Source organism: Malaclemys terrapin, chromosome 23, assembly GCF_027887155.1.
Source record: "Malaclemys terrapin pileata isolate rMalTer1 chromosome 23, rMalTer1.hap1, whole genome shotgun sequence".
In the NCBI taxonomy this organism is placed as follows: Eukaryota; Metazoa; Chordata; order Testudines; family Emydidae; genus Malaclemys; species Malaclemys terrapin.
Window position 1 is genome coordinate 11,151,397 of NC_071527.1, and position 19,615 is coordinate 11,171,011.

Here is a 19,615-nt window from a genome sequence, read left to right on the forward strand (position 1 = left end):
GATATGGAAGTGGAGAAAATTTATTCACCTTCAGAGAGACATGCAGAAATTGAAATAAATGAAGTAGAAGGAAGAGAGGATGAGGAAGTTACAAACAAGTTACAGTATGGGGACCCAGCTTCATGGCCCAGATGTGATGAGAGTGTGCGGAAAATTCTTGTGGAACATGGACCCGAACAAGTTCATGAATTTCCCTTCCCTAAGCATGGAAATAAAAGAAAATTCTCTGCTTAGCATTACAAGAGGAAACTCATTAATGGGGAAGAAATTCATCAAAACTGGTTACAATATTCTGTGTCGAAGGACTTTGTGTTTTGCTTTTGCTGCAAGTTGTTTAGAAATCAGGCAATTTGTACATCACTTTACAGAAAATGGTTCAAAGTACTGGAAAAACATATCTTCAATTCTCTCTTCACATGAAAGAAGTACAGAACATTTGGAATGCTTTCAAAATTGGAAAGAACTTGAATTATGATTGAAAAAAGGGAAAACTATCAAAGAAAATTTGTGTGATCAAGGAAAAAGAATATTGGCAACAAATATTAGAGCATCAGATTGCTTTAGTGAGAGTTCTCGGTGGGCAAAATTTAGCATTCTGCGGCCACGGTAGAAATGAAAAATTATACACTCCAGGTAATGGAAACTTTTTAAAATTTGTTGAATACCTAGCTTTGTTTGATCCAGTCATGAAGGAGCATCTATGTAAAATAACTGATCATGAAACAGAGGTTCATTACTTAGGAAAAAATACGCAGAATGAACTGATTCAAATCCTAGCAAATGCCATTAAAAAGAAACTTGTAGACGCTGCCCATTCTGCAAAATACTTTTCAATAATACTGGACTGTACACCAGATGTGAGTTATGTTGAACAAATGACGATCATTCGTTTTGTGGATATGGAAAAGTCTGTAGATGAAGATAATGTTGAAGTGCTCATAAAGGAACATTTTTTGGGTTTCATACCACTGAAGGAGATGACTGGAGCATTTATGACTGAAATTATTCTACAAGAGCTTGAAACAATGACATTATCTGTTTAAAACGTACGTGGCCAAGGCTATGATAATGGGAGTAATATTAAGGGTAAAGACAGTGGTGTGCAAAGGAGAATGATGGAAATCAATCCTAGGGCCTTATTCGTTCCTTGCAGTGAGCACTCTCTGAATTTGGTTAGCAGTGATGCTGCTAGATGCTGTTTGGAGGCAAGCACTCTCTGAATTTGGTTAGCAGTGATGCTGCTAGATGCTGTTTGGATGCTGCTAGATGCTGTTTGACCTGGTGCAATGTGTTTATGTGTTTTTCTCAGGCTCAACATGCCGTTGGGAGATTCTGACTCGCCATGTGAATTCTCTAACTGTGAAACCACTTAGTCAGACAAGATGGGAGAGTCGCATTGATGCTTTGAAGCCTCTTTGATGTCCTGATTGAAATTTCTGATGATACTACCTTTACTGGATCATCTGGCAATACGGCACGTTCAGATGCAGAAGCTCTTGCAAATGGCCTTTCCAAGTTCAAATTTGTGACTTCACCCATTTTGTGGTATAACATCCTTTTCGAGATTAACCTCACTACTAAGCAGATTCAGGAAAAGAACTTGAACCTACATTCTGCTATTCAAAAACTGCTGCAAACTAAAACTATTCAGAAGTGCTGAAGGGTTCAAAAGAACACTGGGAGATGCTCTTGAGCTTGCTGAAGAAATAGACTTTCCGACAGAATTTGAACCAGAGCCAGTTCGTATTCGGCAAAAGAAACAGCAGTTTTTGTCTGAAGGACGAGACACACCCATTCAGAACCCAAAACAAAAGGTCAAAGTGAATTTCTACTTCGCAGTCCTTGATACTGCTGTTCACTCGGTTGACGAAAGATTTCAACATATGCAGCAGCTAGAGTCAATATTTGGCTTTCTATATGATATTCACAGATTGCAAAACAAAACAGCAAAACAGATAAGAGAATTTTGTATAAAACGGGAGTCGGCATTGACTCATGAAAATTCAAAAGACATTGATGCCTCAGATTTGTGTGGTGAGCTTCAGGCTTTTTCAAGACAACTTAAGAAACATTCCACTCCTGAAGAAGTCCTGAAGTTTGTTTGTGAAAATAAACTCACAGACAGTTTTCCAAACATTTTTATAGCTCTACGCATTCTTTTAACATAGCTAGTGGGGAACGTAGCTTCTCAAAGTTAAAATTGATAAAAACATATCTGCATTCAACAATGGTGCAAGAGAGACTTGTTGGACTTGCCACAATGTCAATAGAGCATGAAATAGCTGGAAAACTGGATCTAAAAGAACTTGTGACTGAATTTTCAAAACTTAAAGCAAGAAAAGTCATGTTTTAAGAGCACAGAGTGTTTTTTATTCAGAGTGTTTTGTAAATACAGGTTAAAGTTCATTGAAGAGTTTTCTTATTTCTTTCCATATTGGATGTGGTGGAAATGGCAGTTAAAGCAGTATAGCGTAATGGATGATTTTGGATGTGTAATAATAAAAATTATAATTAACATTTTTAATGCATTCTTATTTGAAATTGGACTGAAATATCATCTAGCTGTCATGTACAAATCTATTCTGAAAATTTCGTGTCTCTATTTTATCTGATCTCAGAAACATTGGTTGGACAGACGGACGGATGGACAAACCGAATAATTAAGCCTCTGTTTAAAAAAAAAAAAAAAACGCTTAAAAACATTAAAAGGAAAAAAGGGACAAAATATTTCCCAGTTTACCAAAAACCTCAGCCTAGATCTGCCCTTGGGGTTTGGGGCGCCGATTGCATGGTTCTCCTAGGATGCCAGTTGCTGGCAGCTAGTCTAGGGCCGCCCCTGCCTCCAGCTGCAGGGCTTCAGCCTCCTGCCCCTGGTTCCAGCTGGGTGGCAGCGGGCGCTGGCTCCCGGCTCCAGTCCCGGGCTCTGGTCACGCAGTGGCAGGCCCTGGCCACAGACACCAACCCCCAGCCTCAGCCGCAAGGCAGCGGGCTCCAAGCATGGGGCTTTGGGCGCCAACCCCTTGCTCTGGCCACAGGGCAGCAGGTGCTGACCCCCAGCTCTGGCCGCGGAGCTTCAGTCAGCCTCTGGCCCCCAGTTCTGGCCGGGCGGTGGCAGGCACTGGCCCTGGGCTCCAGCCACATGGCCCCAGCCCCTGGTGCTGATCCCCTGCCCCAGCTGCACGGCAGCAGACGCCAACCCACGGCTCTGTTCTCAGGATACGGCCACGTGGTAGTGGGAGCTGGCTCCGGATGCTGACCCGTGGTCCTGGTTGTATAGCAGCGAGTGCTAGCGCCAGCCACGCAGAGGCAGGTGCTGACTCCTGGCTCCAGCCACACACTCCTGGGCTCCAGCATCCAGCTCCGGGCTCTGTCCGTGCAGCAGCAGGCACTGGCCCCAGGCGCTGACCCACAGCTCCGGCTTCATGGCAGCTTCTGGCTGTGGGTACTGAGCCCCCCCAGTCCTGGCCGCATGGCAGCAGACACAAGGCCCTGGCTCTGGCCATGAGACAGTGGGGCTCATCACCCACCCCCATCGCCCCTGGCCCTTGCTGCCTCCCACAGCCCCACATCCATCCCCCCACATTGCCCCCAGGCCCCCACTGCCTTCCACAGTCCTATATCCAACCCCCACCACACACACACGGACACTGCTGCCTTCCTCACCTCGCATCCATTCCCCACATTGCCCCGGCCCCGGGCCCACATCCATTCCACCATTTCCTCTGGCCCCTGCTGCCTTCCCTTTGGCCCCCCACATCCAGAGCTCAATGGGTCCTGGGGCTTGCTGGGAAAAGTGATATTAACAAACATGCAAGTATCACTTTTCACAGTAGACTTACTAGCAATCTATGAAAAGTGATACTTGTATGTTTGTTAAGATCATATATCACTTTTCATAGCCTCCCAGGTAGCTACTAAGTGTGCTGTGATATTAACAAATATACAACTATCACTTTTCACTTAAGCCCTGGATTGGTGGGGGGAGGGGAGGCAGCATTATTTTTGTTATTGAGTCTGCCCAAAACCCTACAAATATAAATTACACCGATTTGGATGTGAATCTGTGAATATTTAATTGTTTTTCCCAAAGTTAATTAAGTATTTTAGGGAAAAGTGTCAGAGCGGCCACCAGTGAGAGTTGGTGGCCACACTCTGAGGCCACCAAAACATTTATTGTGAGAACCCCTCTAGGGCAATAACAAAGCAGCAAACACAGCACCAGCCCTGTGTGCTCAACCCAGTCAAACCCCCTCCCCGTCCAATGTACACAGGGCACCTCAATAAGCCCGGTGGTCTAAAACAGTGGTCTCCAAAGTGGGGTGCACAAGAGGATCCTTCAGGGTGTGCAGCATGAGGAGCACCGCTGGAGCACCGCCGCTTCAGCAGTTCAGGCAGGAGTCTGAGCGCCTTTTTGCCTTTTTTTTGCTTGGAGCGGCAAAAATGGCAGAGCCGGCCCTGCGGTGCGGCAGGGGGTGCATGCTCAAATTGCTTTTACTGATAGGGGTGCAGGGCTAGCTCTGGCTTTTTTGCTGCCCCAGGCAAAAAAGCCTCCCGCCGCCCCCTGGCGGGGAGCGCGGCAGGGGAGGGTGCCGAGCCCAGCTGCTGCCACGCTCTCCCCGACCAGCCGGAGCGCCGGGGGGAGGGCGGCGAGCCTGGCCGCGGCCCCACTCTCCCCGGCCGGCCAAAGCGCCGCAGGAGGGCGGCCCAGCTCTTTCCGGCTGGAGCACCGGGGGGAGGGCGGTGAGCCCGGACGCGGCTCCACTCTCCCCAGCCAGCGAGAGCGCCGGGGGGAGGGCGGCGAGCCCAGCTGCGGCCCCACTCTCCCCGGCCGGACGGAGCACCGGGGGAGGGCGGCGAGCCCGGCCGCGGCCCCGCTCTCCCTGGGTGAGCGCCGCCCCCCTCCACATGCCGCCCCAAGCATAAGCTTGGAGGGCTGGTGCCTGGAGCCGGCCCTGTAGGGGTGCGCGATCAAAAAAGTTTGGAGACCACTGGTCTAAAATGTAGAGGAGAGGGGCTCTCTGCTGCCATCTAGTGGTGAACTGGAGGAAGAGACAGAATGAGCCAGACCTTATTTGCATGTTTGTTGCCCACTGGGACCATTTTGGCCATTTGGTTTAACATTCATTGACGTTGTGGGTGCAGGGCTGATGAAAGGTGGGTCTATTTGTTGTACAACAAGACTGCAGCAGAAGTGCCACCAGCAAACCGTGAGTGAGGAGTCGCCATAACCAGAGGCCTTCGTCTTGCACGGCTGAGTAGAGCATGGGCACAAACCAGCCAGGTTCATTTTAAGGCGGGGGGGAGAGTGTGGTGACATGGATTCTGTGCACGGGGAATTTTATCTGCTAATGGGCCCCCATCCCTGGTAGCTCTTTACTGAAACTGCTGAGTGCACTGACTGCACTGAGTGACTCTGATAACGGCCCCTTTCCCTGGTGCCACTAGTACTGTAATTGCTATAGCTGGCTCAGCAATGGGCAGTGGAGCTGGTGTACAAAGATGGCATTGTGGAGATGGTGTTGTGGTTAGAGGCAATGCCCCCTGCCAGCACCAGTGTAGCTGAAATCACTATTGCTGGGCCAGCCTCTGGACTAGATCAGGCAGCTTCCCCTGGCAGCTGGACGGGGCTGGTCCAGTGCACTCCAGGGCTCTGGGACGGTGCAAAGCAGAGTGGAGCGCATTCGAAATTCACCCCCTGCAGAAGGGACACGGCAGTGAAGGGCACTGCCAAAGGCACTGCGGGGGGAGGGAGCGGGGGGGTTAGTTATTAGTTGTAGACATACTTTGTATGGGGCAAATTGTGAGAGAGCCAAGGCCTTCCACGGTCCGCAGAGCAGGGGAAGAGGAGGAGGAGGAGTGCACATATCGAGATGATTTGTGGTTGCTGCGTTTCCCAGGTGCCAGCTCTGTGCCTGGTCCCCTTAATGCAGTTTTCTGTGTTTTTCACACGGACTCAGTGCTATGGGCGAGGAACATTTGCTGGCTAGGGGGGCCCAGGGGAAGTGTTCAGTTTTCCCAGGTCCTGCGGAGGCCTGGCATGTGTCAGTTTCAAAAGGGTTCCCTAGCTGGTTGACCCCGGCCCTTGTTGCTGCCAACAGCCCCTGGCAGAAATGGTGCCACGTCTACACCAACCAGTCCGTGGCTGCGCCGATGTGGGTGAAATCTGTTTGCTGAGGGAGCGGGGCTGGGGGAGCGGCTGCCCTGGGGCTGGGGACAATGGAAGGATTCAGCCTCCGCACGCCCAGCAGGAGCCCAGTCAGTGTCAATGAGATCTGTGAATTCAGCACTAGTGAAGGGGGGCCCTGGAGACCCAACCCTCCCCCCCGCCCAGGTCCAGGCAAGAGCTTCCCCTGCACACACCCACTTCTTTCAGGAAGGGTGGCCTGGGGTTAGGGGGATCTGCTTATTGTGTCAATCCCGGCTGGCTTCTGCTCCTGGGATTTCTCCTGTGCCAAGGTTCAGGGCAGCTGGGTGCTGGAGAGGCTGGTGGTCAGTGCAGGACTCCTGGGTTCTCTTTCCTAGCTCTGGGCGAGGGTTGAGGTTTAAGGGGGAGGGAGCCAGGAGTCCTGGGTTCCGTTCCCAGCTCTGGATGAGGAGTGGGGATCTGTCACTGGTCCACAGGATCTGTGCTATGCCGCAGCTTTTAAACAGTCCCTCAAAGGAATCCCTGCAGTGGGCCAGTCCCCCAAGGGGTCCTGCTCTTCCTCAAGCATAGGCCATGTATCCTCAATGCCTCTGCGACTGAGCCTCTGGGGCTGGAGTGAATCCAGCTGAGACAAACACCTGGTCAGACACTTGTCCGCTCCTCAGGCTCCCGCGCACCTTGGCAAGGATTTGCAGTGACACCAGGAGCCTTTACAACCAGTCAGGTTTATTAGCTAGAACCCAGCCCAGGAAGTCCCCAGGTTAGCGCAGAGAAGCAAAGGCTAAGACACCGTCTATCCTGGCCACGCCAGTGCGCCACCCAGCCAATCCACTTTTGGCCTCCTCTCTTTGTCGGTCCCAGATGTGAGCTCTGCATCTCCCCAGAGGCCAGCTCTTATCCTAGCCTCCTGCCACCCCTCAGTCCATTCACCTCCTCCCCCAGGCCCATGCTGAGCAGGGCCCGCTCTAACTTTTTTGCCACCCCAAGCAAAAAAAAAGAGCGCCGCCCCGCCAAAACATACCAGCCCAAGCGCCGCCCCACCAAAACACCCCCCCGAGCGCCGCCCCGCCAAAACCCCCCCCCAGCGCCGCGCCACTGAAACACGCCCCCCAGCGCCGCGCCACTGAAACACCCCCCCCAGCACCGCGCCACGCCGCCGAAACAAAAACAACCCACCCCCCCGAGCGCTGCCCGGCCGAAACAAAAACAACAACAAAAAAAACCTCGAGCGCCACCCCACCGAACCAAAAGAAAAACCAACCCTGAGCGCCCCCCGCCATCCCAAGATTGCCCACCCCTTACAAGGAGCCGCCCCAAGCACGTGCTTGGTCGGCTGGTGCCTGGAGTCGGCCCTGATGCTGAGTTCACATGTTCTGCCTGCGGAGCGGTGTCAGTTGTTCAGGCTTTGGGGTCCCATTGTCTTTCTGGATCCTCCACTGATACCACTCGGTTTCAGCCAGTCCTTTAATGCCCCATTCATTCCACCCCAGACAGCTACGGACCTCAGTGCTTCTGCTCAGCCCCAAGAGCAGATTTAACCCTTCTGCCCTCACTGGGGAGCAATGCAAAGTAGTGAGGGAAACGGAGACATACCAAGGAATTATAAAAATATTACAGAAAATTCCCCTTTGTCACAAGTTTAGAGCAGGGGGGCTGGGAGTCAGGACTCCTGGGTTCTATTTCCCCCTTTGGGAGAGAAGTGGAGTCTATTAGGTGAGGCAGGGGGTTGGGAGTCAGGACTCCTGGGTTCTATTTCCCCCTTTGGGAGAGAAGTGGAGTCTATTAGGTGGGGCAGGGGGTTGGGAGTCAGGACTCCTGGGTTCTATTTCCTGCTCTGCTGCAAGCTCACTATTACAACACTTCTATATTATCTCTGAGGTACTTGTTTAGCAAGAACAGCAGTAACTAGACACCATCGCTCCAGCTTGTCAGGCCGGTGATGTCTCCCTGAGTTGTGCTGTGTGACCTTTGGAAGATCTCTGCTTCATCATTCATTTTCCTCTGTTCAGAGGCTCTGTGGTCTCATGGCTAGAGCACCGGTCTGAGACTCTGGCAATTTGTGTTCTGTTCCTTGTTCTGACACTGCCCTGCTGGGCGACCTTGTGCTAGTCACTTCCCCTCTCTTTACTTCAGTTTCCTCTCCCAGGCCTTTGTCTCTTTAGACTAGTATGAGAGGGGTAGCCGTGTTAGTCTGGATCTGTAAAAGCAGCAAAGAGTCCTGTGGCACCTTATAGACTAACCGACGTATTGGAGCATAAGCTTTCGTGGGTGAATACCATCCGACGAACTGGGTATTCACCCACGAAAGCTCATGCTCCAATACGTCGGTTAGTCTATTAGGTGCCACAGGACTCTTTGCTCTCTTTAGACGGTGAGCTCTCTGGGGCAGGGACTGTCTCTCCCTCTGGGTCTGCACACAGGCCAGTACAGGGCATTAGACCATGAGAGCTCAGACTAGTGGCTTCTGTGTGCCAGTGGCCCGGCGCTACCTGGGAATGGCTGTGATTTGTGCAGTGGTGCACAGAGGTGCCCATCCCCCCAGGGCTGGGAGGATGGCGCTCAGGTCTGTGGCTGGTGGCTCTTGCTCCCATACTCAAGGTCATGCTGACTCGAGGTTTGGGGTTATTCAGGACAATTGCCGCAGGTCAGACTGGCAGGTACCTTGGGGTGGTTTTGCTTGTTCTGCAGCACGTGGTGTAGATCACCTGCTGGGAGCCGCTGGGCACCTCCCCTAATCAATTCCCTGCCTTGCAGGGGCCTCGGCCGTTGGCAGCACCTCGATCTCTCCTGTTTTCTGCACCAGTTGAGTTACCCAAGGGCTGAAATGCTTTTGTCTAATAGGAGTCACTGGGCTCAGCATTAGGGACATGTGGGTGACGTGCAATGGCCTGTGCTACACAGACTGGCTGGTCTGATGGTCCCTCCTGGCTTAAGCTCTGTGAGACGGGGCTCACACTAGTAGCTAGAGAGAGGTCAGAGAGCCGGGCTCTGATTGCATGTCTGCCCTCCCTGGCCAGCCCCGGGCTGGGCTACAAATCCTGCTGGTGCATTTTCAACCCATCTCTGGCACTTGCCTCTACAGCAGGGGTCGGCAACCTTTCAGAAGTGGTGTGCCAAGTCTTCATTTATTCACTCTAATGTAAGGTTTCATGTGCCAGTCATACATTTTAATGTTTTTAGAAGGTCTCTTTCTATAAGTCTATAATATAGAACTAAACTATTGTTGTATGTAAAGTAAATAAGGTTTTTAAAATGTTTAAGAAGCTTCATTTAAAATTAAATTAAAATGCAGAGCCCCCCAGACCGGTGGCCAGGACCCGGGCAGTGTGAGTGCCACTGAAAATCAGCTCGCGTGCCGCCTTCGGCATACGTGCCATAGGTTGCCTACCCCTGCTCTACACTGTAGCCAGGTGGGCTAGAGCAGCTGTGTAGCCACGGCAGCACGGGAGGCGGGATGGGCTGGCCACGCAGAGTATGATCCGGTCCGGGACCCAGGGTCCATGCGGGGGGCAGCTGGCCCATCCCACCTCCTGCACCACCGAGGCTACACTGCTATTTTCACTTCGCTAGCTCCAGCAAAGTTAATGACACCTCCAGCTGCAGCGCAGCCCACCCCTTAGTCTCCAATCTGCAGGTAGCCGGTGCCAAACCCAGAGTGGCCCTGCCTTCCAGCAACCCCCTTACAATACCCTGGAAATTCCCGCAGAGGGGGAGCCCCAGGTCTGTCCAGACCCTCAGAGCCAAAGCCTATAAGAGTGTAATGCCTTCAATGTAATGGAGTTACACCAGGGGAGAATTTGGCCCTGGCAATGAAGAACTGGGCAGGGTTTGAGCAAACAAGGAAGTTTCAAAAGAAACATTCTTTGTTAGGAACAGCCCTGGGGTTGCCCCACACTTGTGGGAGGGGGAGTCAGTTGTCAAGCAGCCAATGGGATGGAAGATTTCGTCACCTTTGCTCCAGCAGGCTCCTATTTAAAGGGGCAGCTTGTGAACTGGGGAGCAGCATCTTGCAAGATTGTGCCAGAAGGTGAGTTTGTACCATTGGTCGGGTGGGGTTCTCCAGACTGAGCCTTGGGGCAGGATTTGGGGCACAGCTCCTGCATGTGCCCAGCTCCCTGGGGCCTCGGCCATAGTCAGGGTGGCAGTGGCGTAACTTTCAATGGCTTTCAAAAGTGATGGAGTTAATCTAGTTCCAGGCACAGTGGGGACGCTCTTAATCCTATGTAGCAAGGAATCAGCTTGGGATAATGATTTGTAAAGCAGCTAAAGAATTTAGGAGCCTACACTGCATTTTGTAACTTAGGTGCCTGTGTGCGTCATTAGGTGCCTAAATGCCTTTGACCATCTGGCCTTTAGGAGCCTCGTCTCACTGAAAGTCAATGGGAGTTAGAATCCTAAATCACGTGAAAATGTTACCCTTAAACTAAATCAATGTAAATCTGGTTTTAATCCCGTAAGGACTGGTCTAAACCCAGTTTTGCACCAATTTAACGATACTGATTACTAAAATACTCTTTTGCTATAAATGCTTTTATACACTTCTAGCTGCATCCACCCCAGGGGGGCACGGCACGAACTAGATCAGTCTGTAACGGATAACTCAGTGCACAATGGTGTGTAGCCCAGTCCTAACCTCTTCCACACCAGACGTCTGTCAGTTTAGCTTAAGTGGATCCCTTACCAAATAGCGAGTCCATTGGAGTAAGAACGTCCACACTGCGACTCGCACGGCTTTCACCGAACTGGTTTACAGTCATGCCGAGTGAAACAGGTGCAGCTTGGAGCAGAGAAACGAGGCTCTTTTTGTGGGTGCTTTAATTTTGTTTTGGGGAGGAGTTGGTGGGGGGGGATCACTTCCCTGAGGAGCTAATTCTAAGGGTCCAAACCTTTAACGGGAATCCCCTTCCCCCATGCGCTTATGTGTGTATGTGTGTGTGAATTTCAGCCTGAAAATGTAACTGCCAGTGCATATGGTCCCCACTGGCAGCATGGAGGCAGTCCTGCACTGCTAGCCCCTAGGATGGGGATTCCATTCCAGCCCTCCCCAATAACCCCCCATTACCATCCTGCCTGCCTCCCCACCCACCCACCGCTCCCACTCTCCTGTTCCAAATCCTTCCTCCCTTTCCCCTATTTGCTGCATTACATTCCCCCATCCCTGAGTATCCCTTCCAGCCCCCCACATTCTCCTCCCCTCATCCCCTGCCCCCTTGGCCCTGCCTGTCCCCCCTCTGACCGTCACCCCCTTCCCTGGCACTGTGGTTTTTCCTCATGCCTGTGCCCCACTCCACTGCCCTGTGTGCACCTCGGCTCCTGCCACTGGTTCCAGAGGGCTCCTGTCCTGGGGTCTCACATGTCGGCCGGGTCTCTCCCCTGCAGGTAGCTCAGCACCTGGCGTGATGAAGGCTGCCGTGTTCCTGCTGCTCACCCTCCTGGTGCCCGCATACCACACGGATGCTCAGTGCGTCATTGACAATGTGGTCGATCTGAAGGTGCAGGCAGCGATTAGTTCCATAGGTAACTGACCCAGGGGCACCTCCCCCAGAGATGGGGGGGACACAGCTAGGGGAGGTCGGGGGATGGGACTTTGCAGCGAAAGGCGAAGCTCCGTCAGTCTCTGCTCTGAGCCTCAGACTGGGCAAGAAAACTGGCTTTGCAATTCGTCATATGCTGGGAGCTGCCAAAGCTACGGTTTTCCTCCCAAACTGGCTCATTTACAGTCTGTGCTGTACCTGTCTCTCCTCCTTCCCTCCACATCTGACCCCCGCACCCTCTCCAGTGTATTCTTACTGCAAACACTTGGGCACCAGGTGCATTAGGTGCCAGGTGCACTGGGAGCGGCCGAGTGGGAGTTACGTGGCTCACAGGGTGTCTAAAAACAAGGGACCTTTGTAGATCTGGGCTGGAGAGGCTAAGTGACTTACCCATGATCACACGGGAAGTCTGTGGCAGAGCAGGGGCTTGAACCCAGACCGAGGCTCTAAGCACTGCAGCATCTTGTCCAGGCTCACTGCTCAGATGTTTTTTGTTGAGATAAGACACAGGCAGCATCAGTGACTGGTTCAATCTTCTCCTGCTTTTTACCCAAGATTAATGGGATCCCATAAACCGCTGGGTGGAATTTCCTGGAAAAGCCACATGAGAACTTGGTGGAACCAGCCACATACAAGAGCAACATTGTATGCTCTCACTGTGGCTCTCTATCGCTCCCTAGTGGTTGAGCCACATAGGGTCTGATACTGCCTCAGAGCAGATAGGTCTGGGGCTTTGACTTAGGCAGAGACTCTGGGAGTCCCAGGTTTGATCCCTGCTCCTGCCAAACCCACACGGGGCAGCTCTCTCACTGCCCATCCCGGCTCTGCTCCCAACCAGCCCCATTCAGTGTGCAAACGGGGCGAGGGGGAGCTGGAACCCTTGGGGCTCCCTGTCGTTCCTCAGCTTCAGTTCAGGCCTGAGCATAGCACGGAGCGGGCATTTGTGTTAGTTCTATTCCAGTGGCTGCGCTCTGGGCCCCGTCGTGCCAGGCGCTGCACAGGCCATGGTGAGACGCTCCCTGCCCCAAAGAATTGCCAAGAGGCAGATCATCATCCCCGTTGCACAGATGGGACTAAGTGACTCACCTAAGGTCACACAGGAAGTCAATGGCAGAGGCAGGAATTAAACCCACATCTCCTGCAGCCCAGCCCAGTGCCTTAGCCACAGACCCGCTGGACTGGTCAGTCACCCCATAGGTGCGTCTGGAGACGGGGTCCATGAGGTGTCATCTGCAAAGCTAGCACCACCTCACCCCAGGGACTGAGTGGGGCTGGTTGGGGTCTCTAAGGGCTGGCTCTACCCATCTTGCAGCTGGCTGCTGCTCACCCGGACATGGCTGCTCCCTCCATCCCTGTCCTTTCTTCACAGCCCGAAGGGGGGGGCTGTCTTGTTGCATGCCCAGCGGCTTCCCCTGGGTAACACTCTTCTGGGGGGCTGTGGGCAACCGGCATCAAACATGAGACGTCCAGATCTCAGGCCAGGAGCCTCTATTGCCTGAGGCTCAGCTACAGCACCCAGCTCCAGGCGCTGCGGCTGTATGTAGCCCAGGCACCACTCGGGGGCGCCAGAGCGCCACATGGAGTGAGGCTGGGTGGGTTACACCTGCCCAGGTCACAGCTTCTCTCCACCTGAGCCTGGGGGGAGGGGGCAGCCTTTCCGCTCCCAGGGTCCTGCCGTCTACAACTCTGCCTCTTGCCTTGCAGTGTCCTCCACCCTGGCCAAAGCCAAGCTACTCTGCCAGGATGTCTCAGCCCGTGGGGCACTTGTCTCCTGCCCAGCAGGTGAGAGCACTTTCCCGAATGCCCCACAGGCCCAAGGAGGGAGGGGCCCCTGTGGCACGGACCCCACCCCCTCTGCAATCCTGGGCAGGTGTGGAGCTGGGGCAGCGATGGACCACCAGCCTGCCTGGGGCCCCCTTGCACATGTGCTGCCAGGTGCCTGGAGCAACGGCATTCGCATCACTCCCGAGTCCCCGGGGGCACTGGATACTGCGGAGCTGGGACCAGTGTGGGCCCCTGGGCCAGACCCCTGGGACGTTTCACTGACCCCTCCTTGCTTGAGCAGTGGCCTGGCTGCAAGGGAGCCCAGGGCCATGCCCTCCGTGCTGGGGAGGAGGAGGAGACAGCAGGGCACCTTGCTACATCCCATGACTCCCATCCTGCCACCAACTGCGCCCCTAACCCACCTCCCCCATCCCCCCACAGGGTACAAACCCACGGGCTGCGCCTGCGGAATGGCCTGCGGCTCCTGGGACATTCGCTCCGACTCCACCTGCCACTGCCAGTGCGGTGGCATCGACTGGACGGCCGCGCGCTGCTGCAAGATAGGACTGGAGTGATGCCAAGACCCAGCCTGGGGCACCGGAGAGCCCCACCTGGCCTGCTGCCCTGTCGCCCCCTCGCTGTGGGCCCTGGCACAGAACCATGCTGTGCCCTTTGTGCCCAGTGCAATGAATAAACTTGGATCTGGGTCTGTTGATGCTTCTCTGGCTCAGTTCTTCCCCTGACTCCAGGTCTCTGGTACCTAGGGCCAGAGCATGAGCAGGGGGCACCACTCTGCCTCGCTCTCCTATTTCCCCCAGAGACGCCTCTGTCCCAAATCAGTTGGGCTGCCTCTGTTGACGGCTCACCAGATTGTTATGGGGGTTCAGTGTCTGAGCTTCCCTGGGTCTCAGCAGGGTGCAGCGCTGGTGTCTGCCGTGGCCTCTGGGGCACATTTTCTGGGCACTGACTCTGTCTGTTACCCTTTCACAGAAACGGAGCCCCGTGGCCCACCTGTCTTAGGCCCCCAAGCCCGGCACTGACCTCCAAGTAGCTCGGTAGCTTAAACACCCCCTTCTCCCAGAACTCCCCCTGAAGGCGTGAGCCGGCTGGGTTCCCTCTTCCAGGGGCCGGGTGGTCAGTGTAGCACGGAGCGCACAGACACCACGCGCAGGGTTCTAGCCCCATTGCTCTTCACTTAACAGAGCCCAGGGAGCCCAGATCATAAAGGAAACAATCATCCCCCACCGCAATGCCGCTCGCCAGCTCACCTGTCCCTTGGGTGTCCTTTGGGGTCTGTCTGGGTTCAGGTCGCAGGGTCCCCCTCACCACGTTGGGGTTCTGCAGCAACTGGGGTGGGGGAGCTCTGGGGAGCCCCTCTTCTTTAGTTGGTGAAAATGTACAAAGACACAAAATAGATCAGCCCCGGCCCTTTGTAACCTTCCAGCCCTGCTAACACCTGCCTCAGCCTCCCCCAGTGATCCCAGACCTCGAGCAGGTGCCTTTGTGGCCAGGCCACCCCCTCCCCAGACAAACCCCTGGGAGCCAGTCTCTTGGCTAGGGTGTTTGTAGTAGAACAGAGGATCATCCTGAGTTAATGACCTTCGGGATTGGCCCATTTGTACATGCAGGTATCTGATTTAGGCCAGTTAGGACCTGGGCCTCTGGAAAAACGCCGTGTCTGGGTTTAGTAACATCAGCTGAGGTCTTTAAGTCAAGAGGGGACGTTATGAATGGTATCACGGTAGCACCCAGGAGCCCCAGTCAAGGGCTGGGACCCCATTGTGCCAGATGCTGTACAGACCCCAGAGAAGCACATACATGAAAGGAGCCCAGCCCCAGAGAGCCCATGTGGGCCAGCAGCATTCATGCCGGGCCAGCACAGGCTCTGCCCTGACACAGCTCAGAAGCCACCTGCCCCCCTAGAGCACGCTGGGTGGTGCTGGGACAGGCTGCGCTCTGTACAGGAGCTGAGGGAGGGCTGTTGGCCCCGGTGTACAGAGGGGAACTGAGGCCCAGCTCCATGGAGGCACTGGAGGGTGGTGACGCTGTGTGTTGTAGGGCCTAGACATTCGCTGGAATAACGAGGTCGTCCACGAGGCCTGAGTCAGGCGCCCAGGCTGCCCCCTTGATGGATGCGGGAGAGAGGTGCCTGAGAAGGGGAGTAACAAGAGCCAGCGAGTGAGGCGGGAGCCAGCCAATGGGAAATGCCGAGGAGAAGGCTGTGTGCTAAGCCCCGCCCCTTTCATGGAGGTCAGGGCCCAGGGCCACATCTACACAGCAGATACTTGGGGGAAGGGATTGCTCAGTGGTTTGAGCATTGGGCTGCTAAACCCAGCGTTGTGAGATCCATCCTTGAGGGGGCCATTTAGGGATCTGGGTCAAAAATCTGTTTGGTCCTGCTTTGAGCAGGGGGTTGGACTAGATGACCTCCTGAGGTCCCTTCTAACCCTGATATTCTAGGTTGTGGTGGTGGGGCTCCATAGCGCCATGGTGTGGACACTTCCTGGGGGTGCCTATCTCCTAGTGAGCCACCAACCCAGAGCAGCTATGCAGTCAGCTGCTGGCCTCGTGGGCACGGGGCCAATCCCATAGGGTGTGCTGAGGGGCTGACGTGCTCCCCACAGAACACGTGGGGGGAAGGGGAGCCTGCTCTCCTTTAGCTCAGGGCATTCAGCTCAGATGGGGGGTGCCCCCTGATTCAATTCCCCCCTCTGCCTGATGTGGGGAAGGAGTTTGAAAAGGGATCTACCACCTCACAGGCGTGTGCCCTGGCTAAGGGCTATAGAGCGAGTCTTGCTTGTGGTCTGGCCCAATTTATTTAATTATTCAACTATTAATTAAAGTGGAACAACTTCTGTGGGAGAGACGGAGAGAGAAAGAGCGAGAGCAAGACCCATCTTAGAATAGCCCATAGCCCAGCGGTACCTAAACGTGGGACTGGGGCCCCTCAGCTCCTCCGGTGGCTCTGGGCCAGAGTCTGACCAAATCACTCCAGCAGGCTGCTGCAGAGCAGGGAATTGACCCTGGGTCCCCCAAGGCCTAGCAAGTGCCCTCCCCATGGGCCCAGCCTTCCCCTCCGTAGGGCAGCAGCGCATGTTCATGTCCAGGTTGCGCCCTAAGGCCTTGTCTACACTACGAGAGTAGTTCGATTTTACTTAAATCGAATTTTTGGAATCGATATTGCAAAGTCGAACGTGTGTGTCCACACTAAGGACAGTAATTCGACTTTGTGAGTCCACACTAACGGGGAAAGCGTCGACATTGGAAGCTGTGCACTGTGGGCAGCTATCCCACAGTTCCCGGAGTCCCCGCTGCCCATTGGAATTCTGGGTGGAGCCGCAAATGCCTTCTGGGTAAAAAAAATGTGTCCAGGGTGCTTTTGGGTAACTGTCGTCATCCGTCCATCACTCCCGCCCTCCCTCCCTGAAAGCGCCGGCGGGAAATCAGTTCGCGCACTTTTCTAGTCAGTGACAGCGCGGACGCCACAGCACTGCGAGCATGGAGCCTGCTGCAACCATCACTGCAGTTGTGGCCGCTCTCAACGCCTCGCAGCTTATCATACACCTTTCCCTGAGGCAGATGCAGATAAGTCAGGCGAGGAGGCTACGTCACCGCGGTGATGGCCTGAAGTCTGAGAGTAGCACAGACCTCTCAGAAAGCAGGGGACCCAGCGCCGAGGACATCACGGTCGCAATGGGTCATGTTGATGCCGTGGAACGGCGATTCTGGGCACGGGAAACAAGCACTGAGTGGTGGGACCACATAGTGCTGCAGGTCTGGGATGAATCCCAGTGGCTGCGAAACTTTCGCATGCGGAAGGGAACTTTCCTGGAACTTTGTGAGTTGCTGTCCCCTGCCCTGAAGCGCAATGACACCCGGATGCGAGTAGCCCTGACTGTCCAGAAGCGAGTGGCCATAGCCCTCTGGAAGCTTGCAACGCCAGACAGCTACCGGTCAGTCGCGAACCAGTTTGGGGTGGGCAAATCTACTGTGGGGGTTGTTGTGATGCAAGTAGCCAAGGCAATCGTTGATGTACTGCTGCCAAAGGTAGTGACCCTGGGAAACGTGGAGGCGATCATAGATGGCTTCGCAGCGATGGGATTCCCAAACTGCGGTGGGGCCATAGATGGAACTCACATCCCTATCCTGGCACCGGACCACCAGGCCAGCCAGTACATTAACAGAAAGGGCTACTTTTCCATGGTGCTGCAAGCACTGGTGGACCACAGGGGACGTTTTACCAACATCTACGTCGGATGGCCGGGCAAGGTTCATGACGCTCGTGTTTTCAGGAACTCTGGTCTGTTTAGACGGCTGCAGCAAGGTATTTACTTCCCGGACCACAAAATAACTGTTGGGGATGTGGAGATGCCTATAGTCATCCTCGGGGACCCAGCCTACCCGCTAATGCCCTGGCTCATGAAGCCCTATACTGGCGCCCTGGACAGTGAAAAAGAACTCTTCAACTACCGGCTGAGCAAGTGCAGAATGGTGGTGGAGTGTGCTTTTGGCCGTCTCAAGGGGAGATGGAGAAGCTTGCTGACTCGCTGTGATCTCAGCGAAACCAATATCCCCATTGTTATAGCAGCTTGCTGTGTGCTCCACAATCTCTGTGAGAGCAAGGGGGAGCCCTTTATGGCGGGGTGGGAGGTTGAGGAAAATAGCCTGGCTTCTGATTACGCACAGCCAGACAGCCGGGCGATTAGAAGAGACCAGCGGGACGCGCTGTGCATCCGGGAGGCTTTGAAAGCTAGGTTCCTGAGTGAGCAGGGTAACCTGTGACTGTAAAGTTTGTGTACAGAGAAGCCGAACCTGCCCCCGTTTCTTTACCCAGTTAATGTTGACTATCCTCTCCAGTTACATACCCCCTTCTCCCCCCCTTCCAACACACGTTTCAAAATAAAATCAGTTCTACTTTGTTAATGAACACCGTTTTCTTTACTACTGTTTTCGCGGGAATTTTTTAAAACTGGGACGCGGATTGTGGTGCGGAGCGGGTGTAGTGTAGTGACGCAAAGAAAGCTTCTAAACTCAAGGATTGACAGGCTCCGCTGTGGTGGGCTGGTTCTTTCAACGGAGCCTGTCACCCCTCCTGATCGGGACTGTGTGTATGGGGGGGCTATGTGACTTTGTGGCAGGGGGAGGACGGTTACAGATCTCCTGCTGTGTGGCTCTGTGATCCTGCATAAGGACCGCCGCTTAAGATCTGTAACTGCCCTCCCCTGCCACAAAGTCACAGAGCAACCCACCCCCCACTACAGAACATGAAAACCACCTCCCAGACTGACCAGGGCAACTAGTCACTGCACTGTGTATGTGCCCTGCTGCTGTACCTGCCCCCGCCTATGTACCCTGCCAAAGGTGACTGTCCTGTCCAATTACCATCCCCCTTTCCCCCCCTCCTCCAAAAGAACATGATGGAAACATTAGTTAACAGAAACATATTTTTTATTATCAACTACACATGGAACTGGGAGGTGAAACTTGGACGGGGGCTTGTGTCAGGCGGGAAGGAAAGAACTTCTCAAATTTTGGGGAATGAGAGCCTTCTGCTACTAGAGCTCTCTGCAGGGGTGGAGTGAGAGTTTGCGTGGACTCTGCCGCCTCTCCTTCTGTGCACTTTGGGTGAGGGGGGTATGGGACTTGGTGGCGGGGGAGGGCGGTTAGAGATGGACTGCAGTGGGGCTCTGTCCTCCTGCCTCCGTTCCTGCAGAACATCCACAAGGCACCGGAGCGTGTCCGTTTGCTCCCTCAGTAGTCCAAGCAGGGTTTGAGTCGCCTGCTGGTCTTCCTGCCGCCACCTCTCCTCCCGATCCATGTTTGCTTGCTGCATTTGGGACAAGTTCTCCCGCCACTGGGTCTGCTGTGCTGCCTGGGCTCGAGAGCAGGCCATAAGCTCTGAGAACATGTCCTCCCGTGTCCTCTTCTTCCTATGCCTAATCCTCGCTAGCCTCTGGGAGTGTGATGCCAGGCTAGGTTGTGAGACAGTCGCAGATGGGGCTGTGGGAATGGGAAAAAGGGAGTGAATTCCTCAGAAAGATAAATGTAGTTGTGAACAAAGAACATAGTCTTTCTCTGTGAACAAGACCATGCACAGCACCTATCACATGCGCACTCAGCACAAGGTCGAATTCTCGGCCTTCGCATTCAGTGCCTGGGGTCTTGCACAGCA

At 54.1% G+C, this 19,615-nt stretch overlaps 1 protein-coding gene across 1 annotated transcript; it reads left to right on the forward strand.

The window, feature by feature from the left end:
- The first annotated feature begins 10,063 nt into the window (after positions 1–10,063).
- Positions 10,064–14,156, forward strand: RETN (resistin). Its single transcript, XM_054012626.1, has 4 exons — positions 10,064–10,172; positions 11,525–11,662; positions 13,384–13,461; positions 13,885–14,156. Exons 1-4 carry the CDS (start codon positions 10,079–10,081, stop codon positions 14,016–14,018), a joined length of 444 nt encoding a protein of 147 aa, XP_053868601.1. The 5' UTR covers positions 10,064–10,078; the 3' UTR covers positions 14,019–14,156.
- The last annotated feature ends 5,459 nt before the right edge of the window (positions 14,157–19,615 follow it).